The sequence below is a fragment of the Rhipicephalus sanguineus genome, chromosome 5 (genome assembly GCF_013339695.2).
Source record: "Rhipicephalus sanguineus isolate Rsan-2018 chromosome 5, BIME_Rsan_1.4, whole genome shotgun sequence".
NCBI classification, from domain to species: domain Eukaryota; kingdom Metazoa; phylum Arthropoda; class Arachnida; order Ixodida; family Ixodidae; genus Rhipicephalus; species Rhipicephalus sanguineus.
Genome location: NC_051180.1, coordinates 138,742,047 through 138,754,970, shown reverse-complemented (window position 1 = coordinate 138,754,970; position 12,924 = coordinate 138,742,047). Strand labels below are relative to the sequence as shown.

General features: G+C 48.9%; 2 protein-coding genes across 2 annotated transcripts in view; one reads left to right on the top strand and one right to left on the bottom strand.

Moving 5' to 3' along the window:
* LOC119394278 (homeobox protein Hox-B4) overlaps positions 1 to 2,464 on the bottom strand; it is a 323,844-nt gene extending 321,380 nt beyond the window's left edge. The window contains exon 1 of the mRNA XM_049415731.1: positions 2,333 to 2,464. The gene's annotated coding sequence lies outside the window, so the exon portion shown is untranslated. The remainder of the gene's footprint in view (positions 1 to 2,332) is intronic.
* Positions 2,465 to 8,668: 6,204 nt separating this feature from the next.
* On the top strand, positions 8,669 to 12,867 carry LOC119394276 (transmembrane protein 169). Its single transcript, XM_037661558.2, has one exon. The coding sequence runs from the start codon at positions 8,882 to 8,884 to the stop codon at positions 9,821 to 9,823; it is 942 nt and encodes a 313-aa protein (XP_037517486.1). The 5' UTR covers positions 8,669 to 8,881; the 3' UTR covers positions 9,824 to 12,867.
* Positions 12,868 to 12,924: the final 57 nt, after the last annotated feature.

Genomic DNA, 12,924 nt, shown 5'->3' with positions numbered 1-12,924 from the left:
GAACCTTTATTATATAACTCACCTGTCGTTACTATGTTGCCACTCTGAATATTTGCAGCAGGCTCTGCGGTAAACAAAGTTGTGTAGAAAGCAAAATTACCACCATTGCACACGATTATCAGATACAGTCTTAAAAACACAAAAGTGCCTCCTTTATCCACTCGCACACCGGTTATGCACAAAATAAAGGCTGTTTCAAGCAGACGGGTCAAAGCAACGAAACGGCAAGGGGCACTCTGCATTGCTCTAGGCTTTCCGATTCATTGCTCAGCCAACACACTATATATATAGTCGTTTACCGCTGACAAAGCTCGCATCATGGCGACATAAACAAACGCAATTGTATTGGGGTCCCGAGCTAATCACTGTGAGAAATACGGGATGTGAAACATAAATAACTATAATGTGCAAATCTGCCGCATCAAGAATGCCAAAACAATAAGAGCGTTGTTGAGATAATGCCCATGAAACGGCATATGCAGGAACAAAGGCACGCCAGCGAGGCTCATGGCTGGCTGAAATCTATGACAGTGTTTACATTTTATAAACACCACGAAGTCACTTACCTCGTCGCATAGCCGGGTATTTTCAGTGGGCACGAAATCCTTGCGCCCGATTCTGTGGAGCCATATCTTCCGTCTGCTGATGTTATGATCACCGCGAGGAATAGGAAAAGAACTTCTTTTCATCCGTCGTGCGGTTGCGACAACCGTAGGCACAGCAGCCCGGCATGCTAGCGTGTCATGCTGCAAGCGTTGAATAAAAACACGTAATTCCCGCGTCCGCTCAAGCGCAAGGTACATAAGCACTTGCACGTTACAAAAACAATGCACCAGAGGCGCACGGAATGTTTTCTACTTACCGAAACGTCCAACTCCACGCTCGGAAACGCAAACAACCATGCGATATTCACAGCGAACAAATGCTGGACCCTTCGGGCGGGACGCGAAGGAGAAAAGGCCACGTGTCGCCAACCGGCCAATCGCGCGGCGAGGCGGCTGGATCAAGACATTACGCTACTTTTGAAAGATAGAGGGACATTAATGTCCCCAAATCCTGGGAATGTTACCTCTGGAAAGGTTGGGACCAGAGGCAGGCCTGTGCGAGCAGCACGTCACCTCTTCATTTTCATTTTTGCAGCAATTGTGAAGCTTGTCTTCATAGGCGTGCGCAGGGTTCCCCATCGGGGGGGCGAAGGTTCGTCGTAGCGCTCCCCCTCCCAATTATGTCACTGTATGGCGTTGACATGCCCCCCCCCCCCCCCCCCCCTGCGCGCACGCCTATGCTTGTCTTCTTTCGGGCTCGGCCGAACGGGGAGGGGAAAGGGGGGGGGGGGCGCAGTCGCACTAGCCTGTGTGCAGTAAGCACACAAGTGCACGTCGCAGCGTTTTGCACGATTCTGTTAGGCATTATGCGAGAGCAGCACATGCGGCGCAAGACACATTGCCGCCCATCGGCAGCTTGGCACAGTTTTATTAATCGTACACAATATACAAAGAAGAGTAGATTCGAACGATGAAAGAACCATCGCAAAAGTGCTGCACGAATATTCTCACGCATTTGGCGCAGCTGCCGCAGCTGCGCGGCCCTATTTACATATGCTACATGCGCAGCGAAGAAAGGTTTCACTTTCACCGATGCATGTATACATATAAAGCGAGATAAAATGCGTACAACTGTGACTGCGTGGTCCCATCGTACCTGTTGTCTACCACAGGTTAAAATATATATATATAGAACGGTAATTGTTCGGAAGCCACACTAACTGCACTCGTTCTGCGCTTCTGGTCTTTGCCCTGGCCATACGCAAGCCGTGACGCTTGGTCAAGAAGTTTTTCCACGACATGTTCGCGCCCGAGGCAGCTGCCATGCATGCATATATGAGGCGATCACACATCATGGCTAAGAGAGGGCACAGTATCTCGTAAATGTAGCTACGCATTCCATATCACGCGTTATCGCTGGATGTCACCAGCGCCAGCGCGGAGCAGGCGGTCTACACCTTGACATTTATGTGATCTAGAGGATCTGAGTGAATCACTTTCAGCTATGACAAAATGTTTTCCGCGCCCGTTGGGTGGCTGAGCCTTACACCAGCCTGGACATCCTATCGCACAGCAGCGAAACCAGCTTTCGCCGATAGTGATCGAACGCGAATAGTACGGGCCCCGATGTCGACCCCAGAAGCGGGCCGAGTCGCGGCGCGCAGCCATCGCCAGCTGTTCCGCGAGCTGACCGTGCGGAGCGGCGACTTCGACCTGAGGCCCACGGCGACCGCCTGGTGGCTGAAGGACGTCACCCTGCTCGTCCTCGTGACAAGTTCCGCGCTCACCTGGGAGGGACAGCGAACCGAGGAGCTGGTCGTCGGTGTCATGGACGTGGGCTTTCGAGGCGTCGCGAGTCTCGTCTCGACCGTGCTTCTCGCCAGTCTCGTGTGCCCGCGACCGGGACTGTTCAGGCAGTGCTTCTGGGCGCACGCCGTGTGCCTCCCCGGCGACGTCTCGTTGTCCGCAGCGTTCATCTTGATCAAGGCGGAAGAAATGTTCAACTCAGACTACGCAGAGCCGAAGATCCGTGCGACTTCCGAAAGCAGTCCTGGTAAAGGTGTCGTCGGGCCTTACGTCGCAGGAACCAGGCGAGAGGACACCGACAGACACGATGACGTAGCTCGTATTCACAAAAGTCAAAGCACAGCGGCAACGGACAACAATTGGTCGTCGCGTAGGCGACAAAGCTACGGTCGTCTAGCGACACCGGACGTCGAACCACATGCGACATCTTGGCATCGGAACGAAAGCGATGGCCGCTACGGTGTGCTGACGAGGGAACTACGAGTTACCGAAGCAACAACAGTCGACATCGGCGCGCGATGCAACTCAAGTTCAAACATTGCTGCAGTTCCACGGATCGACTCGCTGATAGACGAAGAAATGGCCGAGAAAAACAGGTTGTGGAAAGCGGCCACCGCGAGGCATCAGCTAGCCGTGTTCACGTTGGCCGACCACATCATCTGCATCTTCGCCAGGTCGTACCTGTTAATGCGCATGCGCGCCTGCTTGGCCGCGCTGGCGAGTGACGAAGTCGATGAGATGAATGCAGTGGGCGCGCCACTCCAAGATTCATCGCGCCGGCATTGTCCCACAGTGTCGTGAAGACGGTGCACGAAGGAAGTGGACAAAGAGATTCTTGGTACACCAGCCTACTGTGCAATGATTATTGTAAGAGCCGCCGGCTATTTTTGACTGACGTTTAATTTTCGTTTGGTTACATATAAAAAAAAAATCGTTCAATCGTTCCTTCAAAGAACTTGTTGAATTGTTGTTTGGTAATCCAAAAGCTAATAAGCATTCTGTTGGCCCTAGATGCCCTAGATCCTTGAGGTTACCACAGTGGTGTTTGTGTGTGTGTGTTGCCGGCAGAGTTTTCGTTCCATACTATGACATTTGTTGGCACTTAACGGCCTTTAACTTTCACAGTGATGCATTCCTTCTCTCGTTTGTCCTCTGAGCGTAGTTTGGCGCGCAAGCAGAGCTCATCAGCAGTCGAAGCGGTACTCATGTAATGCGAGTGCACGCAGTATCGAGCGGCCACTGCTGCGGGTTTGTCAAACGGCTGATCCCAAGACAAAGCTTGCTTAACCATGACACCGGGCTGCGCATTTGTTGGTGTGGAGCTGCTGATTTGTGATTATGTCACGTAAAAGTATATTTAACAACTTATATCCGAGTTTCAGCCCATAACGAACGACGCGGCCGCTGGGCTGGCATGGTCACATTTGATGCACTATAACTTGTTAGCAACCAAAATAATGCAACGTTTTTTCTGCACAATGGTAGATGACGTCCTTGACTTCAATCAGAGGGATTTAAAAAAAAATTAAAAATGGCCTTTTTGAGAAAATCATTTTCAAATTTCGGCGTTTTTGGTAAATCACTTACGTTTCAGCCCAATTATCGAGTAAAACGGAGCGCGAGAAAACCACGCAAATTATTTTAAAAGAGAGCGAAAGTATCAAAGTTAATATGTACCGATTTTTATTATCCTCACTTTAACTTGCTTGCAGCAATAAATTCCTGAAATAGAGGTATTTTGTGCGATTAGCCAAGTTTGTGATTTTTTTCTTCAAACGTGCTTCGACAAGCAAGGGAAATAATAGACTCATAAGATTGTACTTCACTTTTTCTTTAAGGGGAATAAATATTGTGATGAAGACGTGCACCGTTTTTTCTCTAGGTGCGCTAAAAATTCAGAAATCGCGAAATTGGCGGAAAAGCATTTTTTGCGGCCAAAATTTGTATATTTTTTTTTTCAGGCGAACAAAACTTTTTTTCGCAAAACTAACTGCGAAACCATTGTTCTGGGTGTAATGCCTAGACCTACAGTAAATTTATCACAATCGGGAATGGTGACCAGGGCCTCGTGTTCGATCTTATCTGGACACACCCATTAGAGAAGTTGGCTTAAACAGTAAGCAGTTAATTAATTTGCAACAGTGTTTCGAGAGGAGGCTTCCCTTCGACAACTCTCTGACGAAGTTCACATGTTCTGGTAGATGGCATGAATTCTGACTGCGGCGGCGATGTGTCGACAGTGTGACAGCGATGACATAACAGCGGCGTAAAGGTGCTTTCTTCCCCACTTTTTCCTTCCATTCGTGAAGGACACAAAGATCCCTGACCCACTAGCTGTTACGATTTTTTTTTACATGTACATTTCATATAAACACGTGGATCATGTATATATACAGACTGCCATGACAACCACCTCAGGCAAACGGTGAAGATTCTAAAGCCGCAGGGATGTCGCGAATTAAAAAAAGATCCCCTGTCTTTTCCAGTGCCTTCTTCGCACGTCGTGGTGTCAGAAGAGTACTCCAGGTGACGTCACAGATGTAAAAGCTGTCGATTGATCGGTCGATGAGAGGCATACTTTCATTTCTACTATAGCACAGGTCGCAGCACTTGTGCCTGGAATGAAGGTGTGGTCATTGAGAAACTTCTGTGAAGCTACACTTCAGCTGTCGTATACCTCGAAGCCAGGGCGATTAAGGGCAGACAATGGGGGAGCCATTGTGGAGGTCCAAAGACACGACCATATTTTTCGCTACTCTGCATAAAGTTGGTAAGAGTATACAGGGTCTGTCCCAAAAATGCAACCTTTTTTTTTCTTTTCCTTTTTTTTTGTAGTCGGCAACGCCGCCTGGCATGTCTTCGGGCAAAGAGTTAGTGGGGGAGGTATGCTTCGAAATGAGACCGGTCTCATTTGCCTGCGGGCAGTCGTTCATGCAGGTCGCGCTCCGCGCAGAGGTATACTTGCATCCTCGTCGAGAGAAAAAAAAAAAAAATGGGCCGGTTTTTGGAGCAACGTTATGCTGTCAAATTTTGTGTGAAACTGGGCAAAAAACGGGGTGGAGACGCTCGAAAATGCTTCGGAAACCATACCGTGACGACGAATGTAACAAAGCCAAACTTTAATGCAGCTCAAGCGGTTCTAAGAAAGTCAGAGCAGCGAGAGGCATACCACGGAGTCTCCTCGCCCGAAAAAAGCAAGGATGAGCAAATCGCGAATCAAGGCAATGCTGTTTTTTGACAGATAAGGTGTGGTTCACAGTGAATTCGTGCCACAGGAACAAACAGTAAACAGGGAGTTTTACTGTGAAATTTTACTCAAACGGTTGCGCAACAGGGGTCGACGCGTCCGAAAAGAAATTCGCGACAATTGGATCTTGCACCATGGCAACACTCTGAGTCCAAGCCACACCACGCTCATTGTCTCCAATTTGCTGGCCAAAATTGGTGTGTCTAGAGCCGTACCCAGGAATTTTTTTCGGGGGGTGTTTTTGAGTACAACGGCTCAATTTGGCAACTGGTGGTTGCTGCGAAGGCGTGCAAGTATTTTAGTGTCGCCCTAAAAGTTAAGCGTGAAAAAATTTTTGCGGGTGTCAGAACCCCCTCAACCCCCCCCCCCCCACTTAGTTACGGCCCTGGGTGTGGGTACGCCGCCCCAGCCGCTATGCAGCTCCAATCTGGCATCACCGGACTTTCTTTTGTTCCAAAGGATGAAAAGAACTCTGAAAGAAACTCGGCATGAGACGCTGGAGACGTTAAAAGCAGCAGCCACGACATAACTGAAGGAGGCTCTTGTTGGCGGCTACCAGGGCGCCTCCAATGACTGGGTGAAGCATTGGCAACGGTGCATTGAAGCAGAGGAAGAATTCTTTGTAAAGTTCTGAAAAGATTGTAAACATATATTAAATAAATGATTTACGGGGAAAAAATTCCGGGAGCTTTTGGGACAGACCCAGTGTATAGATGGCGGTTTGAGGTTTGGAAATAAGCCGCTATACACGCGGCGACCCGTTACAAAGGGAACGGCACCACATCATCATCATCATCATCATACACAAAATTTCTGCAACCCACATCGCGCGCTGGCGCACGCTATACAGCAACGTTGCACTGAGCGGTAACGATATGGGAAATCAGTCTTAATCAGTGACGTATAAATTTGCTCTTTGTGGCTTGTTTTCTTTTGTAAATAAACTTGACGATAAAGGCCGACACGTCGGAAGCCAGAATTGAAGAAGCTGCTTCTGATAGCTGATAGTGTCACGAAGTTGGTCAATGTATCATGAAAACGAAAACCGAACTCTTCAATGCGAGTCCCCAATTAGTTTGAATAACTTGTTCGAGCCTGTGTGCCTACACAGGCTGTTCGAGCCTACGTTCGAAACTCCGCTGCGGATCTCGAGATTACTCGAGATGGAAGCCAGGGAGAACCTCTTCCAGTCACAGAGGAAGAAACAAGCTGCCACAGGATGAATTAATTACGCCGCGCTGCCAGCCTTGGCGAGCCAAATTCTGCATGAAGCGGTCTCGCTTGAGCCGTTCAGCAGGGTTTTGCAACCAGAGTTTTCCATCAAGCCGTTCCCGTTGCTTCCTTTTTCCATCGCAGTGCCGGATCGTCACGTGACCTCTGAGAGAATAATTTGTACAGCGGCGCTGCAGATCTGATGTGGCGATGTGTTGGACCATGTTACGGCTAGTGTCCGGCGGCTCTCGTCAATGGTAGCTGGCCCGCGCCGTCGTACCCGTTAGCCCATATTTTGCAGAGAGGAAGGCGCGTTCGTACTGGAGAGAACAGAGGTTTATTTACATAGATGAATGATGACAGGTATCAGAAGAGAGAGCTTTTTAGAAAAAGTCTTCGGCTTATAAAGCCCCGCGTCTGTCAACACTGAGGGCCCCGAAACCGGTGTCCGCAGCTCCCGCCAATCCTGTGACTAGCCGTCCCAGCGTCCGGCTTCCAGAAAGGAGGCACTAAGTCACACAATACACTCGTAGGTCGAGAAGCCCAATTGGGGAACACCCGTGCACCACACAATTCACGCACCACACCCCGACGACTCCAATCCTGAACGTCAGCGAGGAGGAAGTCCGAAAGGGGGGAGGTGTCGTTGACCTCGGGAAAAATGGAGACAGCTTACTTGACCACGTGCAAACCTTTATGTCTGCGCCCGGGTAAAAGAGTGCAGTGGTTTGGTGAGAACCCCTCGAGAGGTGCTATCCCATGCCGACGACACCGCGCCAGAAAGCGTGTCCGAGATTCCCCCGATGTTTTGCTCGGAACCCGTCTACGGCGGCATTCCACACTCGCTCGACCACGCGGGCATAACGATTCACCAGAAAAATTCGGCGCTCTGTGCCTCCGTCAGAGGATATCCTCTGACTGACAGGCCTGATTGACAGGATCACGCACAATGGCGCCTGCCAATAAAAATTCTAGAGCCGGTACCACGGTGTAAAACCTACACAGTTACTCATAATACCTTCTTTTTTCTTGGAGGGGTGGGGGTCTTCAGTGGCGTTGCGCTCCTTCATCCACGGTTTTAGAGGGCGCATGGCTCTCCGTTAGAAGCTCAGGTTCCCAATATTCTAGGTCACTCTAACTGAATGAAGATATGGGGCTTAATAGGTGCTCCCCTTTAGAAGATTTGGGGAAGGGGAGCAACTGCCCCCCCTTCTCCCCCTGTTCGCACGCCTATGGAGCTGCCAGAACAATAGAAATAGTTACATGATCGAGCTTTTTCGGATCTCAACCACGCTCCCAGGTAGTCGTCGAAAGTGAGAGCGCCTTTTTCATTTTTCTGTGATGTCATCTGCCGTTATGGTAGGTGGGCGGAGCATTTCGAGGTTTCCGAAACAACCAGGATCGCCAGAACAATAGCCTCCGAGATCGGAAGCTTGCGGACAACCTAAGGAAGGGCGCACCGTGATATGATGTTAAGCAATAAGCAAAAATGATATCCTGTCTAATTTATTTACTTTGGTGTCTATTTGTTAAGTAAGTTATTCAGACGTGGGTAACAATCTACGTATCCGCCCTCGCATCCGCCGCATGGAACGAGCAGAGCAATGGCCTCAAGATCACCGTCGCGGAGACGGGGTTTGGGCGCAAACAGTGCTGTTACTTTCGCTTTCAAGGATTAAAGTAATACTTTGTTAATTAGTTAGTTGCACATATTTTATTATAAGAAATGTTGTTCTGAAGGCAACGAATGCAATATGCTTGTTGGTTATTCATTAATATTTTTAATAAACGTTGCTCAAGCTCACCTCAGCAGCCTCGCCGCTATCGCTATCTGCATGGTGTTTTGTTTACTTTTGTTGGAAGCTGCAGTTTTTGTTGACGTTTGGTGCTGTGGCGTGTAGATGGTGACAGCTTGGTCCCGAACTCGTCTGTAATGAAGGAGCTCGATCGCGTCGGTTGCTGATACTCAACTGTCGCCATAGATTCGACACGGCTTAGCCCTCATTGCTAGGCTCGTTTTGAGGCCTAGTAAGTACTCTGAATCGGCCCACACGAGAGCGAAACGCGCGATATGACCGAGGTGGAGCGCCCATCCTTCATTCCTCCTCGGAAAAGAAACGGCATCAAGTCGTCGCCGCGATCCGTGAGCACGAAGCATCAGAACAACGGAATATGTTCGGATCACTGCACGGTGCCGGCGGCTAGGCCATGCAGCGCCGCTACGAGCCCCGTCAAGACTCCCGACAGCGACCGCAGCTACGGGCCAGCAGGTTCGCGGCCTCACCGCAAGCTGTCAGTCGAGTTTCAGCTCGATCCGGAAGAACGGGACCCGGACCAGTGGACTACGGACAGGTCTCAGGCAACGGACAACGCTAGCACGGATGGAGAACTGTCCAGCGTCACTGAGCGGTCTTCGCTCAGGGCCGACGGTGACCGCTACGTGACCATGACGGGAACCATCAAACGGGGAAAGAAGAAAGGCGCCACGATCGACATGAAAGTGAACATCTCTCGCGAAGAGCTGGACGAGATCGAGAGCAGCATCAAAGACCAGAAGACCAGCGACGAAGAGGACGACTGTTTTTTCGGCATGAACAAAGGCCCTCACGTGCTGTTCCTCTCCTTCGTGCTCGTGCCCGTGGTGTTTATCATATCCGCCGGCAACTCCTTCTACTTGGGCACCATGACGTGGTACAACATCCTTGTGGTGCTCAGCGAAAAGCGCTCGATATTCCACAAGGTACTGCTTAGCCCCTTCTGGATCATCTTCTACCCGTTCCTCATCGTGCCGGCCGTGGTCGGGCTCGGCGTGTACGCGGCCGCCGTCCAGATCTCGTGGGAGTACGACAAGTGGAAGCGAGAGGTGCCCGACTGGGAGAAGGGCTTCTACGGCTGGCTCTGCTGCCTCTTGCACATGGAGGAATGCAGTCCCTACGACGTTGTCGTCCTCACCGACGTGCAGCGAGCCGACGAAGCGCAGCCGCAGAAGTCCACGGCCGACACGCCTGTCTAGGTTGTTGTGCTACGCCGTTTAATCCCCGCGCACGCCTGCTCGGTCTTCGTGAAAGCGTGGCCTCCGAGATTGGCTCCGGCAACGCGCCGTTGAGGTGCGTTGCCGGAGCCAATCGCGGAGGCCACAGTGAAAAGCTAGCGATGCGCGCCCACCTCTATAGAGGGCGTGGTCTGCAAGTTCCGGCCCCCTTTTTTATCGTTAGTGGATTGGCTATTGCCATCAGTAGTTTTAATTACTTACGTGCATCTCTGCTGAGAAAGTATTGAGCATATTCAACGCTGTTTAGCAGTATGTGGCTCTTTAATGGCATGTGAAGAGAACACAAGTTTGGTGCCAGTATGTGCACCAGGTAACTTTCACTTTGCTCTATACTGCCTTATGGGGTTTCATGTAAGCACAGCAAAGTATGTTTCTTTCGTAACCGTGATGTGATTCAAGGAGAGAAGAGTGCGTATAAACAACCTATGCATGCATGTAATGTATTTTACGGTACGGTATTGAGTACCTTGCAACCAGGGCAACTACTTCTACGTGACGTACTGCCTGCACAGTGGCGTTTGTTGAATGGCTGCAAGTTTTACACGAGGCATTCCTTGCTGTTTTTGAAGTCATATCAGTGTGCATTTGTCCCCTCTAGTCATGGAAATGTGAACCCACTTATTTATTCCACTGAACTTTTTATTGCGTGCCATTTGTACTTACAAACCTTGCCTGTGAATCGACAAGGTTTCATGCCATACCACTTTGTTTTTATTCCAGTGCGCAGATATGCCAACCTTGATGCATTGCGTGCCACTTTTATACATAATTGCCACCATCTTTTTGTACAGGTGCCGTTTCGTGTGCAGGGCTGTGCAATTCTGCAAAATCGTGTATATTTAATTGCAACTGTGATATTGGATTTGCATGCCCTCACAGTGATGATGTGCTGTGGCCAGAAGTTTACAAACCACGTAGCAGAGCCAGTTGTTACAGGCACATGTGCTGGATTTCAGCATTCACTCTTGTGTGCAAAGGCCGCGAGTACTCTTCTATTTCACATCGAACATCTAGGCAGCAGAGGTTTTAATTTCAGGCAGTAAAGTGATGCAAGGGTACGTACAACTAAACGATTCATGCATGCAGTAAACTGCGAAATCATCTCCCTCTGCCAAGCAAATGCCATCGAGCAACAAGGAATGGCTCATGGTCTGTTAACTTCCCGGCAAAAGAATACCAATACTTTTACGTGGAACAAGCGTAAAGAACAATACTGCAACTGTCGAGTGTTTAATCAACTGTGCCAAATTACCATTTCCATTGCAGTGTTTCTTGCATGTGATGTCTCTAGTCGCGTTTTTCAATTTTGTTTTGTAGAGCTTAGCCCCACTATACCTGTCCCGTGTTGGTGGTGTTCGTGTGCAAACAAGAATAACATATGAAGTGTTATTCGCCATTTCAATTGCTTTGCTGGAAAACAGTTGTATTTAGCAAAGGTGATGTGGTTCTCCACTATAGCTGCTGTGAAGACATCGGCACATTCCATCTATAGTCACTGGAACATTATGCTCATCGGGCACTCAAGCCCTTGTTTGTCTAAACACAGACAGAGAGGAACACTGCTTTTGATTTACAGCTAGTGAGGTACATAGTCTCCTCAATTTGGTGTCACTTTCTGCACTAGTTGCGGCAATGTCGGGCACCCTGAAAGTGCTGTACCACTCTTGGCCACATTGAGCAGCCAAGTGCAACAGTATTGGCCATGTCATGTGCTGCAAGTAATCAAAGCTGTCACAAGTGTCCATGCTTGCTCGTTTCCTTCCCCTTCATATTTGTTGTAGTCCATTAGCAGTGGCAATGAAATGGCAAATGTATGGTGCCAAGGAAATGTAATGCTGTTCAAGTGAAGCAAGCTTAGGACATTGTACTATCAATGTTGTGGCTAGAGTGTAATCACCGAACAACTGATACACTAACTCATGGCAACACGGTGATTGCAAAAGGCCATCCGGAGTGTCCATGTAATTGCCATTTCAATAAAACATTATGGAACACGTATAAATGACTGGGAGACCGTCAGACATTGTGTATAAGGTGAGCTTTGGTGAAGGTTACTGCATTGCGATTGCAGTATCTTGTCCCACGTGAAATGGAGCAGCGCAGAGCAATTGGCATGCACAAGACTCACTGAATGACAAGTGCATTGCACTATTTAAAGGGAAGCTGAAGTGGGTTTAGAATTTGGTAAAACTTCGTTGTTAACAAGGACCAACATTATTGTCGACGATGGCGTAATTTTTTTCGCTGTTGTGGCAGCAGGAGGTTTAAAATATGCAAAAGAAAAGTTCGTCTTGCTCTGCCCACACGAACGCGCCAAAAGTGCGGGCGTGGAAACAAACTAACCGGAACTACGTCATAGTCGGTAGTTTTGGCGGAGCCGCACAGCACTGTCGTATCTCCAACCGTGGCCTCCATGACTAGTTCCGGCTGCGCGCATTGGTGGAACTGATCGCGAAGGCCATGCTTTAACAGAGCTGATGCTGCCGATGACGCGGCACATCGAAGGTGACGTCACCGCCTTCGCTTAGCATCTCAAGAAGCCCTGCGGCTGCAGCTGCTGTTCTTTGCCAACAAATGCTATTTGTGTTCACTTCTGTAAACTCTTACATTGGTTTTCGAATTCAGCAGGGATCAAACTATCATTACACATTCCAAAGTCTTTTTTTTTTTAAGTGCTCCAGCTGCCCTTTAAGACAGTGTAAAAGAAAGTGCGACATGTTCTTTAAACATTCTCTATATGTGCAATTCTGCAAGTTAATTTTCCAAGCAGCAAAATGTATGCAAGCCCGTGCTTACCATTCCAACGATTGTATACAGTTATGCGTATTTCCAGATTGATGTACTGAACGTTCTTGTGAATTGTGTGTGCAATTCTGGTACGTGGCATTGCCCCCAAGGTGTGCGGTTGTGCTGAACATTTACACGATTCCGCGAGTTTTGATCTCATATTGCCGTTTATACGTTCGGGCACAATTACAGAACAAATAATGTATGTGGTCGTGCATGTAAATTAGCGAGTAGAAGTTTGCGCAATGAAGAAATAAACTGTTCCTGTTTTCGTA